We start from the raw sequence: 20,431 nt of genomic DNA, 5'->3' as shown, positions 1-20,431 counted from the left end.
AGATAATTTCATTTGTTTCGGCCGGGAAAATCGCGGCAATGCGATGCCGTTTGCGGCAGATCCAGACCTGGCCGGTATCTGAGGGAAGTGACCGGAAGGAGCCAAGCGGAATCGACGGTCGGGACTCTGGTACGTGTCAGACAAGGATTGCACGTCGACGTATCCTCGGAGGTGGGTACGTATCTGCGCGTCTGGGCTAGAGCTCGACGACCCCGATCGAGAAGATTCACCTCAATAGGCATTTTTCATTAGGGTCTCCTGCTATGTGCAGGGCAAGGTCTGGCAACATTTCGCTCGCCACCTCCCCGTCTCCGATGCCGCCTAGATCTCACGACGGGTTTGAGAGAAAACACAAGCTCTCCCAGTTCGCGAGATGCGGTGCTCAAGCGGTCCTGCGGGTAAGCTCGCGAGGAAAACTTTCCTCTCTGAGAAAGTCTGTTCCCATTAGCCGAGCCTCGCTAAGGCCGATGTTTCTTCATTACATTCCATCTCGTGTAATATCCTCTGCCTCTGACACCCTGAACCTCGGAGCCTGAGACATCCTCGGAACATTCCGCTGCTGGTGAAATCTTATTTTTTTTTGCTCTCAGCGAATGAGACTACGATCTCGAGGACGTTACCACAAGAGCGATCTTCGAGACGTCGCGTCGGTCACTTCAAAAAGCCGACTATCAAACAACCTTCAATCATAGACATGGTCGTCTGAAAAACTCTCGAAGAGTTTGATCGATCGGTCCCAAAGAACCGTTTCTCGGAGAGGGGATTCCCCCTTCCCCCGGACTATGCGGCGGAAACGTACCTGTATAGATGTGACGGAAGACGCCGCACCCAAAACTCCCGATATGACGTCGACTGTCGCCGGACTTGAAGGTCGGCTATTCGATGAACCTCGCGCGGAAGACTTTTGAGAACATGTGATTCGGTCATCGTTGTCGTGGAGCCGACCGATGGATCCTGTGGAATAAAGAAGCTCTCTTCAGTTTATAGCTCGCTTGCTTAGTTTGCTGCAAACAACGTCGTTGATGCCTTAATTAGGATCCTAGGGTCCGACCGCCGACGGTCGACCTAGACGACGTAATAAGGGTGCTTTTAATGGTACTGAGACCGCGTCTGATTGTGGCTCTTAATCAAGAGATTTGACGGTCGTTCGCACGGAGAAACTCGCCACAGGGCAACTTCTTCTTCCTTTCCATTGTTCTCGTTGCCCTCTCTCCCCCACCGCTTAGGAAAATAGATTTGCATAATAATTGACCGCGACTCGTTGTAGCACGGGGACCACTGCTTCAGATCTTTGCTTCGTCCTGATTCGCTTCCTCGGCCCGGCCCGAGCCTATTGAATTGTTCCGCCAATTCTATAGGAAACGCTTGAAGTCGCAATTGTATTCTCCGCGCGCCTTCGTAGATATATCAGTCAATCAGTGGAAAAAGGTGGAATTAAACGGATGAGTTCCCACCACAAGCAAGAAGACAATACCTAATCCCCTTGCTTGTGACAACATTCCGTTATTATTGGTGAGGTCGCCATGCGGGTCGCTCGAGGCGGCTCAGCTACGTAACGGGAGCGGAATCATCATCACTTCGAACGTTCTGGATCCGGCGCGGAACAAACGTATCGAAGAGAGACCCCGCGCAGCTGGAGCAGGCCCCGTTCTGAGATTCAAATTTTACGCTTACGCCCGTATGGAGACGTACATACGTCGAACCGACGAGCAAACGTAGGTACGTATGTGCAGTGCTTAGGTGTTGCGCATGCGCGTTCGGGCTGGATCGAAAGTGAGGTAAAGTAAGCCAGGGACAGTGAAACAGGATTACTGCTCGCTTCAGGGAGCGAAACTAGCGTCGGTGGGGCTTTGTGATGTAGAATCAAACATTCAACACGACGATATTTATCCTTCGTCGAGTGAGTAAGGAACGAACGAACGTCTCTCTTACTACAGCCCACGTGCGGCTGAAATACGATACGCTCCGCACGAACAGAGGGCACGACCAGGTGGCCAATTAGGAGCGAGCGTGGATTTCGAGCCTCGATGCAGCGAACAAGTCTCATGTAGGATGGAACTTTCCGGCGAGCCACGATGCCCGACGGGGCTTCGAGACGTAATTCGAAGCGAGAGAATACTCCGGAAGCCGAGGCAAATCGTCAGACCGCTCGGGATCTGAGAAAGATATTCATGCATCTTCCCCACAAGCAGGAGGCCTCACTCCCAACTGATTCGTTTCGGAGGAGAGTTTGCGAACGACGCCCCAGACGAGCGACTCGTTAGAATACCCCAGTTCATTTGATCCGAGGGTTGCCTCCTCGTTCAGACGTCGACGACGCGACGTGGCCGCTCCTTCGGACAGTCGGCAAAGACGGATTGACGCATGCGAAAGGGTACTCATAATACTTGTCCGAATACGCTGCTCGGTTATTAAGCATCATAAAACGAAGCGGAGGACTCTGTCGGCCTGATTGTTGTTGTTGTGGGCGTCGTTGTTGCTGCTGTTGTCCACGTCATCGTTCTCGTCGTCGTTGCGCTTGTCGCGGTCGTCGGGCGGGCGGACGGTCGGGCGGGCAACCTTGAGAGCGGATCGACTTCGGATGTACGTCCGAGGGCCGAACGCGCAAAAAAGACACAGAGATAAAACTTACTCGTTTTCGAACTAAGCGACCTCGACGAGTCGTCGTCGTGATAAGCGTCAGTCCCAGCAGGAGCAACACCAGCATGGCGGATAATACGATGGCAATGATGATCGTCCTTCGCCATCGTCGACATCGAACTTGTCATCGTCATCATCGTCGTCGTCGTCGACGACACTGCCGCCATTCATAAAATGCTGCTCGCGATAGGGCCCGCGCGGAGCGATGTTGCTCGTTCCGGTCCGGGCCCTCTGATCGTACGCAGTGTGCTTTATGCAATCATGATTCTGGACGATTCCGACGCTCAACGCCTCCGTAATCTCTCGGTGATCAAGATTTACTACTCTCAGCGTTCACCAAGACCCCCTCATTCTCGAGGAGGACGAGAAAGTTGACGAGCTGTTGGCCTCCTGTAAACATGTCACCCGTCGTTCCAAGAAATTTAAGCAGGATGTCTCTGTCACAGTTTCGAGAACGGATGTTTGTGCGACAGATTGCCTCATACCGCTCCCCCAATCGGGTCTTCTCGAGTTTGCATCTCACACGGATTCCGGCTGTGCCTCGATGCTTCGCTCTCGTACTCGAGACAAACACCCACTAACTCATCAGTTAGAGAGATCTCTCTCGAGGGACCATTACATCACGGAACTGCTCGTTTTTTCCTTTATCTTGTAGGTACGTTTGTTAGGACGGAAGCTCTCCGTGGAGAACCGACAGGTACTACGTTGGGGAACGGAGACGTTGATGATAGAAAAGCGCCGAGATGGGGAATTTGTTTTCACTTGAGGTTCGAGAGAGCTCTCCTCGTTCCAAGTATTTTCATTTCTTCGCTTCTTGTCATCGTGTCGCAAGCCGCTCCTGTCGGCTGTCTTTCCGTCTGGCCCATCGAAGTTGTCGCTCTCATCGATCTCTACCACCGCACCGCTTCAGAGCTTTATAATGACACAATTTCTTTGACCATTGTTGTCGTCGGGCCTGCGAACGTGTCTTTCGGCAAAGCTCCTCGGGGACGAGGTCGCCGATCACCTGTCCAATCTCCGGTGTTATTCCGAAGGAAATTCCCGGGTGAGGGGACGACACGACGACAAAGAGAGAGATGCTCGAGATGCCGAGAATTCGATGCGACGGATGGCACGTCGCGACGCAGAGACGCATAAACCGATCAAGCAGCTTGGAGCATCGATTCGTGGATCGATACGAGTTGACTCGAGCTCCGTTCAAAAGTCAAACAGATGAGAGCATCTTGAACAGCCTTGCATCTGACTGAGTGAGACTGCGCGCGTCTCCGAAGTCGACATCCGAGAAAGAGGGCGAGCGGAATCTGCCTCAATGTACGCATATTCTCCGAATCGCCTTTATCGGATTCCGGCGGCGGTCGCGGATCCGGTGAGAAGTACGCCGCCGCGATTCACCTTAATCGATTGAGACGTAGACTAGCGCACGGTCATGCTCGATGAAAATTTTCTCTTGTCCGGAGGATATCGGAAAAACTATCGGAGAAAATCTCTGTCGTCGCCCTCAGGAATACGCTCCCCAGTGGGGTGCGCGGGAACTGGATACCCACCAGGCGGAGGAGGGGTGGAGCTCGACGTGAAGGAAAATATCTCGCTCCGTCCCAGCGTGTTATTCTTTCCTCGAGAAACTTCCACACGTTATCAGAGGAGATCGGGGAAGATCGTCGAGTCCACACCACTTATCGATATGCGCCGAGTATCCTGCCGGAGCGACGTGTTTTCCTTGAGGACGTACTCGCAGCAAAGAACGTCATTGTGCCGCCCCTCTTTCGAGCCCGTTTGAGAATGCCTTTTAACTCGTTCGTAGGTGCGGTCAGGCGGACGGATGTCGAGCAAACGTACTCATACATTCAAACACACAGACGGACTAAAAGACGAGCACGTAACGTCCATTAGGATAGAATAGGGAGGGCAGCGAAGCCGCAGCTGCAGACAACGACTGCTGCGACGATGATGATAGCAACGGTGACGACCACGGGAAAGAAAAAACTGGTCGCATTTTGGACAATGATACAGCCGCATGTCGTTTGCCCAACCGACCAACTGGGTCTTCGGGCGGTCTTCAGTCGGACAGATTTGTGGCTTACATCCATGAACGAAAACCCCCTCGGCGTGTTATGTGCCGCCCATACTTCACCGGTCCCATCCGCTGCCTGAAGCGTCCCGTCATGAGGGCGGCCGGCGCGGCGGTTGTGGCAATACCGGGATCGCTGCGCGCGCGTGCTTTTGGTGCGAATTACCTCGGTTGTTGTCTTGCTCGTTTGGTCACACCACGGAATATAATTTAAGCCGAGGGCGGGAGTAGTCCGAGCCCATTCAGAGGGCAGTCGGGAGGCGTTCGCGACCGGGGATTCCCGAACAAATGGCGCTCACTTTGTTTTGATCGCCTCTGAGATAATTACCCAACGCAGGACTTCTCCGGGAAGAGAAACACTTCATCCCCTCGACGCAAAGGCTTCCGAGCGCTTCCCATCGTCCGGATTCTCAGCGGGAAGTGGAAAGAGGGTGGGTGAATTCAGCGTCATGATGCGAGGAGGGGGGGAGGGGGAGGGTCGAGGAAGCATCATTCCCGAGCTCCCTCATCAAACGAACCAGTCTCCAAACTGTATTCTTGAGACCAGGCTTTTCAATTACCGAGCGAACGATCCGCGGACTCCGCATCGAGTCCAATTCCCCTGTACGTGGACGATGGGCTCGAGGTAGTGAACTAGCAGCCAGGAGAGAAATAACTTGAGAACGAGCGCATACTCCGATAGCGCGAGGTTGCATGTTCTGTTCCGCCTTGGCTCTCAAAGTACCAATTGTCATTCTGCTCTTGAGGGTGACCTTGACAAGTTTCTCAACGCGTTGACTTATCGCTAGTTTCGAGATGTACTCTTGACGCTAGGTGATACAGACAGTTTGAAGCGTACTTTGTAATTTCGGGCTTGAACAACTCCTGCCTAGAGGCTGTCTGCATGCACTCGGTCGAGCTCGAAACGCAGAAAGTTGCCATGATGATGGCGAGCGGATGAGAGGACAGGCAGGCGGGCAGGCGGACTCGCTGGTCGGTCGGCTGGCTGTCTAGCTGAATGGCAAGTCAGATCGTCGCTTGACTGGTTCGTGTGCTGGCCGGCTGAGAGCTCAGCGTCGAGTAGAATCTTCGGAAAGCGTCATAAAATACCGGCGTACGCACACGAGCACGACGAAACGGCAGCGAGCTCAGAGAGTATCGAGGAAATCTCTCTTCAGTGGGCATATTATGATTCATTCGATATTATTAGCTTGATCATGAATTCGGGAACGAATCCCTGTAGCCGCCCCCGCAATCATGCATGTGTTCGGCAAGGGAGCTCCGGCAGGGGATCGGTTCGTGAAGATTCCGCACTCCGTTTCTCTCTTCATTGTCCACTCCAGAGAAGACTTCTGAGATCTTTCACTCGATCCGAAAGTCTCCCGAGCCAGTCGAAAAGTTCTCTCTTAGCTCCCCGCCCTCTCGTCAGACTCCGTTCAACCCCGTCTCATCGCATTGGTCTGGAGCTTTCGCTTTTCTGAACTCATTTTTCTTGGGACTTCACGGAGTGTCCCCACGGTGGATAAGCGTACAGTCGCATCTGACCGTCGCAGCGCCGTCACACGCCGCATCTGAGGTGTTCCTCGGTTTTTGCTTTGCCCTGCTCCGAGCCGCCTATCCTGAGTTTGCTGTTATGACGCGAAAAATGAAGAGGGAACCAGCCAACGAGATCCCTAGTGTCCCATGACGGATGATCCTTCTTCCACTCATGTACCATTATCTTCTCACAGAGCTGTCCACGCCCAGCCCACGAAACTCGTAAATAGTGATTCAGCTAAAAATTACTCGATGGCGATGAAATTTACGTGTCGCTTGATCGACTGCGCAACCCAAAGCGACGACACCTTCAGTTTATGACACGGCCCCGCGTGGACCGGGGGGCCTTTCAATTTCCGACGGACCGTCGGAGCGGCGACGCAGTAAAAATTCCCAGACGTCAGAAAGCGCTTGCGATAAAATGTCCCTCAATCCGAATCCAGTAAAGGTGGGGTCGAGAGCTCTGCAGCTCTTGCGAGAGAACCAATAGGGAGCAGGATTCTCACAGATTCTGCTTACAAAATATAAGGGTGCCGAGATGGAGGAGACGGCGAGAAAGAGACCTTCGCTCGAGAGAAAGAGGAAGGCTTTGAACGAACGATCGAAACGGTCAGCTCAAATGTGAGGAGTATATTTCAACTGACCTTCCTGGAGCAAACTATGAAAAATCCCAAGGGAAACCGTCGGAAGAGTACAGACTGCCTCCGCTGCACCTATCCCCCTGTAGAATAAAGCAGTAATGTCGGTCCGCCTCCGTACCAAAAATCGGAGTTATTACCGTGAGAAAGGACTTCAAATCACTTCGTGACGATGCAGAGTCCCGCTAAGAAGAAAGTAAAAAAGTCCCGTAAGAAGAAATTTTCCACTTGATCAATCGTATCGTTCTCAACTTATTCCGGAAGATTACCAAGTTTCTCTCCGGTGTTCGCTGGATGTTTCTCCTCTCCACTGGCTCCCTCCATAGGATGCCCCGTCGGTTCCGCCAAGGTGCGATTTGAAAGACGACGCAACAGCCTACCAAGTGAGCATGATCGGGGTAATCGAATGCTGATCGGGGTGATCACGAGATCGAGAGCGTACCAATAAGTTTCATTCCCTCCAGCCTCAGAAGCTCATCTACTCCCGGGGCTTGCGAGTTTGCATCGCATGAGAGTCATGAGAGTCATGTCATTCATGATATTCCGAGCGCCCGACTCTGTGAAGCTGTGAAGACAGCTCCCCTCGCGTTTCCATATGAATCGAGAGCTACGAAATCGAACGTAATGCTCTCCAAAATTATTCCCCAGGGAGATTATGTCTCCCGTAATTCTGTAGTGTATCCGATAGATGATGCCCATATATTTCACCTGTTTTCATTTCTTCCGCTCCATGGCAGCGATGGGAGAGTCCGACTCTGCGTCCATGTATCTTTTCGAACTGCAATCGGAGTTCGTCCGTTTCCGAACGTTTGCGAACGACTCCGATAAGAACAAACGTTGACTCACGCGCGGACCGCACACATTCTTCAAGATATTCAACGACCAGTACGAGAAATCTAAGCAATGGTTGTCCGTGATCTGTGCTTTCTTTCGACAGCTCTCGACAAACTCGCTCGGGGCGTCAAGAGCATGGCATCCGGCACACGCGCAATTTAGCCGGGAGGGCGCGAAGCGCCCTCATGGCTAGTCGTCAATAATGCCCTGTGCTCCTCCCTGATGCGTCGCTCTACTCCGTTCACAGCGTCGACTATGAAATATAAAACCTTCCTCCATCGGGACCTCCAAAGTTTTCGGGCAACACGATTTAGAGGAGCACTTTGCGCATTGTTCCAGTCTCCGTCGCACAGATGCTCGGGAATGTTTCATCCAACGACGCTTCCTTAATTATTCTCCGGATGGCCGGAGCCTATACGATGCGTTTCGCTCCGACATATTCCTTCTGTAACAGTTCGTGACTGCCGGCGATTTCTTTCCGAGTGTGTGAGCTTATGTGATCGCAGGACAACAATCGAAATCATTCTCGAATTCCTGCGGATTGCTTTCATTTGATCGCGAGGGGTTTCGACTCGCGTAATCTCCAAGTCGAATCTCTCCTCCCTCCCGAAATTCCGAACTACGTTCACGTTTGGAGGCCGAAACGCCCTCGACCGCCGTTCCGCGCTCATGGATGACCCGAACTCGTCTGCGAGGGAATTCAACGATTCCCGCAGAATTCGTCGATCAGATGATTCATTATCATCCGTAGGAAACAAAACGGGATCCGTCACGTCTGCCGCCCAATAAATCAACGAGGATCGACATTGTTGGCAGATCGAAATGCGCCCTCAGTCAGGAGGAATCATCCAGCAAATAGCATCGTATGCTCGCCAAGAACGACGCGCCGGAGAAGGCCAGGGCTCTTGCCATAGGCCAAAATGTTCACAACGGAAGCTGTACATCTCGAAAACGGCGCGGCGTTGGTTGAAAAGCTTCCGACGCTCTCATGTTATCGCGTAATTTTTGTATCAGTCTCTCCATCCGCAGCAGGGAAATGTAAGGTTCGAGCGACGGCCGGCAGCGGGGTCAGAAGCCCGACTAGAGATGACCGTAGCGTGACCGTACAATGTGGACTTTCGTATGTCGGTCTCGAGCGCCGACGTCGATACAAACGGTTCCTTGCTCTCCCTTCTCTCGCCGGTCCCTTGTTCGTTCCGAGTGTCTCCATGGTCGCCGCCTCCGCCATCGGGAAGCATGTTAGCGTGGGCAAACGAAAAAGTATTCGCTCTGCTGCTACTGCTGGTCCGACCACTCGCGCTACCGAACATCTTGCCGGTGTCCTGCGAAGGTCGTCTCACAGACTGATCGGCTCGCTGGTCACCCGTTGGGAAAAGTTGTCTATCTGTCTGCTCCCATAAACGGCGACGGAGGTTGTCCATTTATCCGCGAGTCTCCTGTCGACGTCGTCGTACAAACCAGCGTAGGCAGGCTGGCTGGCTGGCAGGCCGGCAGCGACACCGGGGGGGGGGGGAAGTCAAGTTATGGGGCCGTGTGAAATAACGAGAGGACACAGTGCTGTGGTCCAGTTGGCTGGAAAATGGGCAGTCCCGCCGGTCAGATAAATTGTCGATTCGGCCGATTTGCGATTTGCATAACGAAATAAGAGGACCGCTGTCGTCGGAATGGAATGACGGGATTTCTCGCTGTAGGCTGGGCCTCCGCGCTACTCCAACCGCCTCTTCGAATATTGCGACGGAATTTCGTTCTCGAACTCGTCGTGTGCGCTGTCGGCAGACATTGATCTCGAGTAGTATTCCTACTTATCGATCGGAGCCCGGCGTGATTGATCGATCAGCGAATCAGATGCTCTTCTGTCTCGGAACTTCCACAATCCCGCCCGATTATGACACTATTGGAGCATATTGATTATAACATCATTGAATCAGCGAACTGTTCGTTCGGCCCGGCGAGATGCAAGGCTGGCGTCGAATCCAGAATTTCGACCCCACAGAGTTGACGAGATTCCCATGCGTCGTTGTATGTGGATCGGCGCCGGTATCGTTAGAGATCGAGATTTTTTCGCAGACCTTCCTCGGCGGGCTCGGTAGGGTCTGGAGCGGAGCGCAAGCCGGCGGCGGAACCAGTGACTTGAGCCTGAACGATGTCCGGGAGAAAAGTGAACTTTTGCTAACACCTTCGCAGACCAGCCAACAGACCGAGCGAGCCTCCGGCTCAATCAAGGTCGTCGCGTGGGACTTTCTATTTGTTCAACTTGACTCGCAAGCCAAGTGTTTTGTTATTTCTCTTCCGAGCCGTTCCCTGTGGTGTCGACAAACTGCTGTGGAACCCTTTAAAAGTTTTGTGGTTTCAAGGATCCGGCACTTTTGACTGCGAACCAACATGAAAAACGCGGCAATTTCAGAGAGCCTCAGAGACACCAGCGTGCTCTAATTAAGCTACATTCCCGAAGGACTCACCGTACGGGCTCGTCCTCCGACGAAGGTCGTATCATCCGCGGATATAATCTGTCTATCTCCATCTCCCTTGACCCGAATGATGAGAATAAACAATAGAACGTCGATCGAGCACTGAGCCCATTTCCCCCGCAGTGCCGTCCATCCGTTCACAGGAGCAGCATGTTGCGCGCTTGGATCGAACCGGCAAAAGCGGCGAAAACTGCCGTATCGGACGAGAGCCGAGCGGCCTCCGAGCCGAAGCAAGCGGGGGAGACACACATGGCTTTGTTATGTCGTCGTCTAAACAACGGGGGACAGACTCGGCATTTATGTATGTACACCAGCCAGCGGGGGCTAGGTCATGACAAGGTCCAAAGGCTCGTCAACAAACAAATAACTTTGCTCATGTTCGCCCCGTTCTTGTTTTTTCCATTCTCAGTGCCCTCCGTCGTTCGTTCGTTCGTGCGTTCGTTCGTTTGCTCGTCTGCTCGCTCGCGGGCTGGTCGGCTGGCTCGTACGTTCAGTCGGTCGCGGTCGTTCTTAGCCTGACGGCGTGTTCACATGTAACACCGCTCGCGCACATCACATATGTTGAGTGCACACTGAAAAAGCGTGCAGCTTGTCATTCGACGTGAGATGTGCAACCGTCGCTGAGGCGCTGGAGCAGCAACAGCAGAGAGTCAGCCACCTACTGTGCGATCGAGTCGGCGTGAAAAATGCGAACACTGCACTTCGAGCGGAGAGGATTCTGTTTCTGAAAGCTTGCCGTGTTGTTCACAAGGCGCTCTAAATAATGGATACGCGTTGAATCCCCCAAAGCCTTCCTCTCAGCATCGTGTCCGTCGAATGAGCGTGACATCGACGGGACTTGGTGCGGGGGCGGCGGCGGCGACCATCGTACCAAGCTCCCTAGCAGCCTCGAAGTTCCGACGCTCACATCGTACGACACACATCGCGACTCCACCCGAGTTTGGCCGGCAGCTACCGCTGGACAGCCGGTCGGTCGGTGGGTCGAGCGGTCGCTCGGTGAACGATCGGGTCGGCTGCACGACTGAATGACGTCTCGATGCACGGGATCGCTTTGCATGACTCGTCGACGTCAATTAACCGAAACTCGGGTAATACAAGACAAATACCGCCACTGAATTAATAAGCAAATCGTGCGGAAGCACGTGAAACGTTTTGGCTCTTGGGAACCAATGGAGCCCGCGTTCCTGATCAGCAGACATATTCCAGGAAGTAAATCCAGCTCCCGCCCCGTCTCCCGCGTCGGCAAACTCGCTCGGTCGCATTCGAACTTCTCTTCTCTCCCGCCCGGGAAACGTGCCCCAATTGAGCTCGGATGCCCATGCCGTCTGGCCCTCAATTCTCGCAGACCCAAGTTGGAGCTTTTCCACGTCGGCGCCGGGCGGATTGGCGCGCCGCGTTCAGAATTCGGTGAGGCCAAGTGCCGACTGGATGCCAGTCCTAAAGAATCGTCGGCCGAACAACGGCAAATTCGGCCTTGGCTTCTATGTATGATGTATGCATCGCGGCAGCTCGTTCGGGGACCGGTTCGAGCAGGATTCCTTTCCGATTGATGGAAATTCCGGTCAGGCGCTCCATCATGGCTCGGCAACTCGGGCACTTACCCACTTTAAATTGAATCACGGAGAGGTCCTGGAGGAGTGCGCGGTGCTCCTTCGGATAATTGCTCTTGGTACAACGTCGTGCCGCGGATCCGCGAGCGCTGGCAATAGATTCCATTCCGCGGGCCCGCTCATCCCGTGCAGACTTCTCCTAATCGCAACTTCTCCTTGCCACGTGTCTCCGTCCACGAACTCGGTCTCGCTCTGTTCCGGTGGAGGCTTTCAACGACCTCGAGAATCAGCCTGGGAACGCTTAGTGGAAATTTCCCCAACGCCCACGCTCGTCGGTCTCACAAAAGAGTAAATCGTCGCATGATGCACAGACAATTAGGCCAAATAGGATAACATGAAGTGACATCTTGATGTTGCTCGTTACCGTCGTTGATAAGTTCGTGAATAAGCCACGCGGGCAGCTTCCGCTGGGACAGCTCTGTGATCAGGTTGCCATTAGGCGTTGAGTGTTGGTGGGCGAACTGATCATCGGAATAACGACGCCGACGTCGATGCCGCTGCCTCCGGCCGTTCGCGTCGTACGAACGGTCCGAAGAGCAGCGCATAGAGATCAAGGAGACAAAGTCATTATATTTCTAATTTTGCTGGAGCATCGGCGTCGCTCAGAATCTATTGAGCCCCTCACTCAAACCGTCCATGTGCGAGCCGTGCGCGAGTTTTTCAGCGCGATCGTTGACACGTCGGCGTCAGACGGATCTGTCGGCTCAACTTATATACATATATCCACTGCGGCTAGGGCGCCACCGGATGGAGGGCGAACATGCACACCGACGACGACGCGATCCGGGACGGAGATGAGCAGAGTAGATTTAGGTTACGGATTCTTCAGAGAAAGTTCCAACCTACGGCACGGACCCCATCTATGCGATTCTCGTGACAACGCCGAGAGGCAAGGCGGTTCATTGTTTTGCCAGCCATAGAAGAAGCGCACTTTGTACATTTTCTTCAATTTTCGGAAAAACGTTAACGCGGAATTTCCGAGACAACAGGGCTTGCGGGACTAAGCCATAATGAGGGAGGGTGGATTTAGCTCGGACGTTACGCACGGATGGTTATAAATGCTTCAGTAGATGGAAATCTTTCGAAATAACTAGTCTGCAGCGATACGTACGATCGTCCGTCCTTACGACCCCGGAGGTCTCGAGCTGTCTTCTATGCCCAAGTCATAGTGAGTTTCCCGGACAGATCTTTCCGATAATAAGTTTACTGAGAAGCGGCTCCCAGGCTGATTCTCCGCATTCGCAAACCTCTGGAGGCAGAAGAGGCGAATGCATCGTCAGTTTGGATGCCCTTGCGACGCTGACGTCCCGAATTCGCATCGATTCTGCCTGTACTATTGTACTACTGCCCGTCCTACCATGTCGGAGAGATGACAGCTCTCGGATGACTTATCTCTGCACGCGGTTTCAACAATGCGGAGGGGAGAAAGACGGCTGGATAGTGTTTCGATTCCTAGTTGTTCCCTTCCGCGCCCCAAACCATGTTTCCCTCGTGCCCCCACTCGAAGCGCGAAGAGGGTCAACACGCCTGTCGGTCCGCGCCGTCAACATCTGTAGAGGCGGAATTCCCCGTGGTTTTCCTCGAGGATGGAATCGTTGTTGTTGCGGTCCTCGTAGAATCCGGAACGAAAGCGTTTAAATTTTTTTCTCTTCTGTAACACTAGATCTCAATTTCCGTGGTGGTGCGGCTTGCGCTTTTCTACATCGAATTGCGATTGAGCGCCGAGGGGAGCAACGACAAAATAAACGATGTCATGGTCCACTCCATTGCACTGATCCGCCCGGCGGCGTTGCGTTTCTGTCCGGTTCTAGCGATAGTTCTACCGTCTTTGTCGGTTTCTCGAACATCCCCGGACGAGTCGCGCAGCAGAAAGTGGCGAGGAGCTCAGGAGCCATCGTAAATTCACAGAGCCACGAAGGATGTATTGCGATTTTTTCACGGGTTAAGAATCTCGCCCGACGGTGCCCAGTCTCGCATGAGATCTCAGAGGACCATCGTCGACGTCCATCGCCCAAACTCGCCGGAACCTTTCGGGAAGCCGCGTGAACGGTGTGGTCGATATGTGATCCGTCCCTAGACGAGAGAAGGCCGAATTCGCATGGATTGTCTCGAAGTCGACTTCATCTTGACTCGACTCCGCGCTGATGTTCGAGAATTTCGTGGAGTGTCTTCTCTGCGCAATTCCCCCCTTCTGAGAGCTCACAGAGGGCTCTGGAGTTCGTGTCGATCATCCGGACGGGGACGATATTCAATTCCTCGGAGGCAAGGAGGATCGGGACCCTCATCAAGTTCTCGACTGACATCGCGCGTTCACCTGGATGGGGGAGGGCTGCCAAATGAGCTGTTGGGAAAGACGAGACCTGCTCCTTTTGTTTTTCTTTCCCTCGAGCAAGCAGATTCGGATCTGATTCGACGGGAACACTTTTCCGCTAATTGCGCGGCGAATAATTCAGCAAGTCATGCTGCATTGAGTCCGTTTCAAAGCGATGCGGAGGTGGTGCTCGTGGTCGTGACGGAAGCAAAAACAGACTTCAGACGGCGGCGGGCCACTATCGGAAAGCCATGAACAAATTATCCCTTTGCTCCGCTTGAATGAGAGCAGAGGGAGCTCAGCGCTGTCTCCCGACAGAGGATGGGAGCGAGGAAGAAACATTGCTCTTAATCTAAGTAACTAGCAAGCGAGCAGGCTGGCTAGCTAGCTTTGTTCCTGGGTATCTGTCTATTGAACGGTCCAAAAGTCGCGGCGGAGATTTCCGATTCTTGACCCGGCTACAAAGCAGGGCTCACTGGCTCCGAAGCCATCGACTGGATCGAATTATCGACTCTCGTCCCCGTAGCGTGAGGAAGGAGCTCGGTTTGAGGAAAAATCCCCATGGAAGCAGCTCTAGATTGGTCGGCACGTGAATTCTCGAACAAACGAGATAATCGACTGCTCGGCGCTCTCTGTTTTCTGTCTGCCGAGCGTATTACATTATACAATCCACCGCATGGAAATCGCTCTCATACGGAAATTTTATCACGTGAAGCAATGCTGCGTGAGTGGGAGGCTTGGCTGATGTATTCATCAGGAATGCCGCTTCATTGAGGACTCCGCACCGTTCTTGGTCCAGGGACGGAAAATTCGAATTCTTTATCCGGGAAGGGTAGCGATTCCTCTCCGCTGATCCCCACTGCGCCAGAAGTCTGAGCCTTCGCCAACTTGGAATTGGGGCCTTGTACAGAGGGAACCGTAGGTGAAGATATGAGTGCGTGGAGGAAGGCTGACCCGAGGAACAAACGCACAGGGGTCCAAATAACACCCTGTCCAGATGTCAAGTCGGGAACGGGACGCGCTGATGACGTATATGCTTATCGTCGAGGGGGAGGGGGGGGAACTTGGTGACCTCTCGATCGATTCGATCGCGTATGGGTATACGTCGTCGTCAGTACAATGAGCTATCTTCTGCAGACAGAGAAAGCTCAGACCTCCGGATGGGGAGGCAGACTTGGACGATGGAATTCTCTGTACGACAGGACCCCCGTCTCTCGGCATTTTTCGCTGTCTGGCACTCTTTTGGTTGTCCTTGTCGTCCTGAACGACAATTTATGGACGGTTTGACTGTTTCGGGAAATTATCATCTCGAAAGCGAACAAACGCTCATGATGATCGCGGGTGGCGCTGTCGTTCGAGGCCCATGACAAGCAAACGAGCCTGCGTGAAGAGCGATTTCAGGGTGCGTACTAGTGGAGCTTCGTTTCGAAGGCCTCGCCGGAAGACGAACACAGCAATGTGCTCCTTCGATCGGCTAGGACATAAATTGCAGCCGTATCCCCTCGCATTCATCGCCTGCTGTCTGCCGTGAATCGTTCCGTCGAAGAAGCCGTCCGGTTCGGCAGCGGATCCCTCACTCCAAGGGGAACTCTCTCAGGGGAGGGGGTCGAGCAGAAGGGGTACAAAAGCATCAATCCCTTCCCCGGATGTGAATCCAAAATCCGATCCCTCTTTTCTCATTCCATTCTCCTCCAGCGAGAACATGGGAGCAGGATATTCCCCTCGGCTGCCAGGAAGAACGAGTCGGGTCTAGGATTCGAGCGCCACGAGCTGTTCCGAGGAGCGCCCGCACATCTCGTGAATAGGAAGCCGACGGAAGATAACGTCGAAGGTAGTAATTGGACTCTCACGGGAGGGGCATGGCCTCCTTCGTCCGGTTGTGTACTTTTACTCGTAGGCACTTGCCAACCCGCAAGGCGAAACGACATGTGCGTAGTTGTATTGGAGCTCCTTCTGCGTGGCATCTCTAGCTCCGCCACGAGGGGCGCCCGCGATCTGACCGCAGTATCCGAGCAACAGCAGCGTCGGGCGTTGCTTGGATTCTATCGAACGGACTAGCCGGTTGCAACCCGAGTCCACCTTTATCGAAACGAATAGTTTCGAGACGGGCGAATGCATCATCGGCGATTATGCCGCAAGTGCCTCCGCGGAGACAGCCCTCGGGAGCGGAATACTTGCGAGTACGCCGTCACACGAGCTCTGCGCATCTGCGCGATCGACGAGCGTTCTGAAGTAATGCAATCCACTCTCGGTCGGTGAATGGAGGCGGCCGAACGTTTTTGCCTCAGTACGTCCGGGTCGGGAGGAGCTGACGGGTTTCGCACACGTGTCTTGTTCCGGCGAACGAAGCAGATGCGGCGGCCTATGCTCGCTCCGATCGAGAGCGGATTGCGTGATGCTTAGAAGCATCTCTCAATCTGCCCGGACTGATACGCGTTATCTGTGCGCCTCGTCGTAAGAAATCAGTGAAGTAATCGACGGAAGAGCCCTCCGACAACGCACCCATGGATGTTTTCGTAATTCCGCAGGCGACTCAGCAAAGACAGCGGAACTCTGGCCCGGAGTCGTCATGAGCACATGCGGGCAGCCGAGCGCTCGACCAATGCGAGCATCGATGTTCGAAAGCCGTCCGGAGACCCGGCAGAGCTCGGCTTACACTTTAGAGCGCAAAGCATCCGAATATTGCATCGGTCGTCGTCCGTGAGGAGCATCTAATCATTGGCTTCGAAAAGTCAGACAACTGGCCGGCCAGCTGGCCATTGAGGCGAACCCTTGTACCACGTAATATAGGCGTGGATTTCGAGATTTCCACGTCTCGCCGCTTGGCTTCAAGCGGACGCCGAGAATGCTCGAGATGGCGGTTTTCTTGACCGGGCGGCGAGGCCATATAATTAAGAAGCGATTATACTCCAAGGCCACTGAATCGGAGCCGATGCTCCCCCTGCGTTCGAAAGTTGCGTGATATGCGGCCGAGGCCTTTCGGACGAGATGAGCTCCGGAAATCCGAACACGGAAATTCATCACTCGAGTCCAATCTTTGCTCCCGAAACGAGCACAACGAGTACGACGAATGCGATATCTCTTCGAGCGTGTTGTCGTGTTTCGCAAATTCCCGGAGAGACGACGATATCCCTCTCTGTCCCACGCACAAAGTTCCCGAACTAAAAGGACTGGAATGACATAAAGCACTCGCGAGCGGTGGCGGGTCCGAGAGATCTGAAGAGCTCTGGAGCTGTCGCATGTTTCTGACGGGAAACTCTTCGGTGTCGTCGCAAGATCTCAAGTTCAACAGGGATCCGGCCGCCCTCGATCACAGAAGTACCTGCCTACCTATCCACCCAGGCGTCTTGAGCTCCTCGGAGATTACCGCCTTTGAGCTCGTCGCGTAAACATCGGGTGAGCAACAACGGTGGTTTCGAGTTCCGATGACCTACATATATGGATTCGAAGGAATCGATTTTCCCTGCACTCTTGTTCTCGCCTCATATCCCGGCACGTTCGAGCGCATTTCCAATCAAACGGAGATGTTTGAGGATGGGCCTGCATCGATGGTTGGGCTTGCGGAACAGAATCTCGCCCGGCGGATGCCTGTCCGCCGGTCGTTCTGTATTGAGTACGGGTTTCCGCGGGCCTGCTGTAGGCCATACACGTTGTGAGCGATGGACAATGCAGGTGGGTAAGAAGCAGCGAAAACGAAATTCACTTCTTCGACGGACGATGCAATGCCTTCTCCGAACGACGTGTGGCCGGCTCAACGCGCGTTTAGAGAATGGAATGGAAATGAGCCCCTCCGGGAACCTGCCATCTAGCTCTACTCGCTATACTAGTCGACCGGCTCCCCGACCTAGTAGCCAGTCAGTCATTCAGCTCGTTACCTTGGTACCTCTCGGACGGGCTGATCGAGAAGAAAGAAGTAAAGCGAGCGAAGACGTTCCATGGAATGGATCGAATCTCCCGAAAGTCCGTCTTCGGCTTCCTTCGATAAATTCAGTTTCCTATCTGTGTAGCTCGTGCAATTTCCTCTGCTGGCTTCCCTCTTCCGCACGTGAGAACATCGATGTAGGTGGTACTTCTAGCCGCTCTCGCCAAGATGCGGATTCGATTTCTCGATCGCCTTCCAATCAGAGCTCCGCGGGAAGCAAGCAAGGCCGATCGAGATGTCCGCGGATCAATTATTTCGCTTTTCGACCGGGTCTCGGGACGACATGCCCGCCAGTCGTGACGACCAAGTCGTGATATCGCGTCAGATATGCGGCGAGGCCTTAACCTAATGATGCGTGTCAAGGTAAAGCGGAAATGGAAAATCGGATCGAGGAGTTGAACTCTAATCCAGGCAAGTCTGCATTCGCGTGCGTGATCGATCCGCTTCCAGGATTGACAGTCAGCAGCTGGAATCGGCGGATATCTCAATCTCTTCATTCTCGACGACGAACTATTGCATGAGCTGCTTATTAATGATGCTCCAGATTATTCACGAACGCAGTGTTCTACGATTGCTCAAATATGCGCTGATGTCGCAACCCATTTTCTCTTGCGGCGAATGCAAAAACGGAATCGTCTCGTCTCTCGACGCAAAGATCCCTCTGATGATTATTTAGACGTGATGTATTGAGATCCCACATGGGACTATGTACGATACGACGTGCGAACACGATCTCTTCGATCGGTGTCGTAAGACACGATACTCGTGATATAGAGAATCCATAGTGGTAACCGGAAAGTGGTATTGTAGCACAGCTATTGAGAGACCTATAAAATCGAATGGCCATTATTGTGTTCGGATGTTCATCAAAGTATTAGAGCCCCGACGACCGATATACGGACGGACGGACGGTCGCTCGCTCGCATCGCCCCAGCGACGAGCAGCTGGCACGGATATTAGAGGCGGAGGAATGATTCTATCGAATGAGGCGTGCCATTAGGTCGGCGCCGATGGCCAGGGTTGACTCACCTTTGATAAAGTCGACAGCCTGTTCTAAGCCGTACGTATCGGAGTCACAGTCGTCGAGTATATAGTATCCAAAGCTAACGTTCGAAGGCATCCACTCCTGACGATTTACATAGTCAATGGTGAAGAGCATGCATTCAAGAGCCTGAATTCCTCCTTGTGGCATGATGGGCCCGCACGTCCAGTTGGCATGCCGCTCATGGACCATCATCAAAGCACCCAACATGACCTCACCCTTCTTGTGAGCCACTCTCTTAACAGGCCAACTGAAGTTGAGCCCGGTATTGTGTGTTGAATACGTGTCGTGGACGCCATTGACGTGATTAGGGGCTTGGTGGTAGTTGTTGTTGGTCTTAGAATCGCTACTGTCCCGTTTACTTTGTTTGTTGTTGCGGCGGCTGCCTTCGTCGTCGTTGTCGTTGCCGCTGCTGCTGCTGCCATGGTCGTCGAGCCGGGGGCTTGACCGAGGGGACGATATCGAAAACGATAAGTCGCCCGATTCGAGGCGGTGGTTAGGAAGCCTCGCCGGCCGGCTCGCTTTGTGGAAGCGCGACTCGGGCGGGAAATCGTCGAAGCCGTAGAGGGAGGCTTCGTCGAAGCCGAGGTGGCGGTGGTGATGATGCGACGTGTCGGCCTCTGTCACCAGGACCACCACCAACAGCAGGCCCGGCAACAAAAGCGCCGCCGGCACAGAATTCAAGTACGGGCAACGCGCCATGCAATTGTGAGAACTGCGGCGCGTTCATTTCAGATTTTGCTCAAATTCCGACCGATTGCTGATCGCCTCGACAAACAGTCTGACGACCGTTCCCGCGGGTATCCACTCAAAATTCCAACTCATGCTCCCCCACGGTCCGCTGTCGGTCGCTGCGTTGCGGCAACGGACGCGACGTCGACGACGACCGAAATAACAAGCACGCCTCTCGTTGCGGAAGATTCCGTTCTCCGAGCCACCTAAACAAACGTCGTCGTATGGACAGGGCAAAGGCCAAGCAATGCTGCGATCGAACGGTCCTTCGATCAGTCGATGGATTGCTCGCAGAAGTGCTGAAACCGTATCAGTCCACCATGGCCGGACGTAGTTCGCTCTCCCGCTCGCTGAACACCAATCCGTATGGGCACTACTTCGAAGGTCCACCACTCGAATGCAATAAGTCGCACACCACGAGAAGATTTTTGTGAAACCGATCTTGCCACCAGTTCTCCTCACTCAACATCTCGCTCTGGAGCTCCATCGGTGCAGATCGACGACGTCGACGATGGACCCATAGAAGCCATCGACGCTGTATTCCGACTCTGTTGACCAGGACCGATGGGTGGAACTTGCTGAGCTGAGTACGCCGGGTCCGTCTCGCCGCTGGCTCGTATCGGAGCTTCGCTCGAAACCGCGACCCCGGAG

The 20,431-nt window shown here is 53.7% G+C and overlaps 1 protein-coding gene across 1 annotated transcript in view; it reads right to left on the bottom strand.

Annotated features, from left to right (window-relative positions):
* LOC100906607 (metabotropic glutamate receptor 2) overlaps positions 1-19,750 on the bottom strand; it is a 41,034-nt gene extending 21,284 nt beyond the window's left edge. Inside the window, exons 1-3 of the mRNA XM_029112663.1 lie at positions 19,571-19,750; positions 19,036-19,384; positions 800-954 (exon numbers count right to left, since the gene is read on the bottom strand). Of these exons, the coding sequence (XP_028968496.1) occupies positions 800-954; positions 19,036-19,384; positions 19,571-19,750 (684 nt within the window). The remainder of the gene's footprint in view (positions 1-799; positions 955-19,035; positions 19,385-19,570) is intronic.
* Between the last annotated feature and the right edge of the window lie 681 nt (positions 19,751-20,431).

The sequence above is a fragment of the Galendromus occidentalis genome, unplaced genomic scaffold (genome assembly GCF_000255335.2).
Source record: "Galendromus occidentalis unplaced genomic scaffold, Mocc_1.1 scf7180000077524, whole genome shotgun sequence".
NCBI lineage: Eukaryota > Metazoa > Arthropoda > Arachnida > Mesostigmata > Phytoseiidae > Galendromus > Galendromus occidentalis.
Note: the sequence above shows the minus strand (reverse complement) of the source record. Positions and strands in the feature narration are given on the sequence as shown.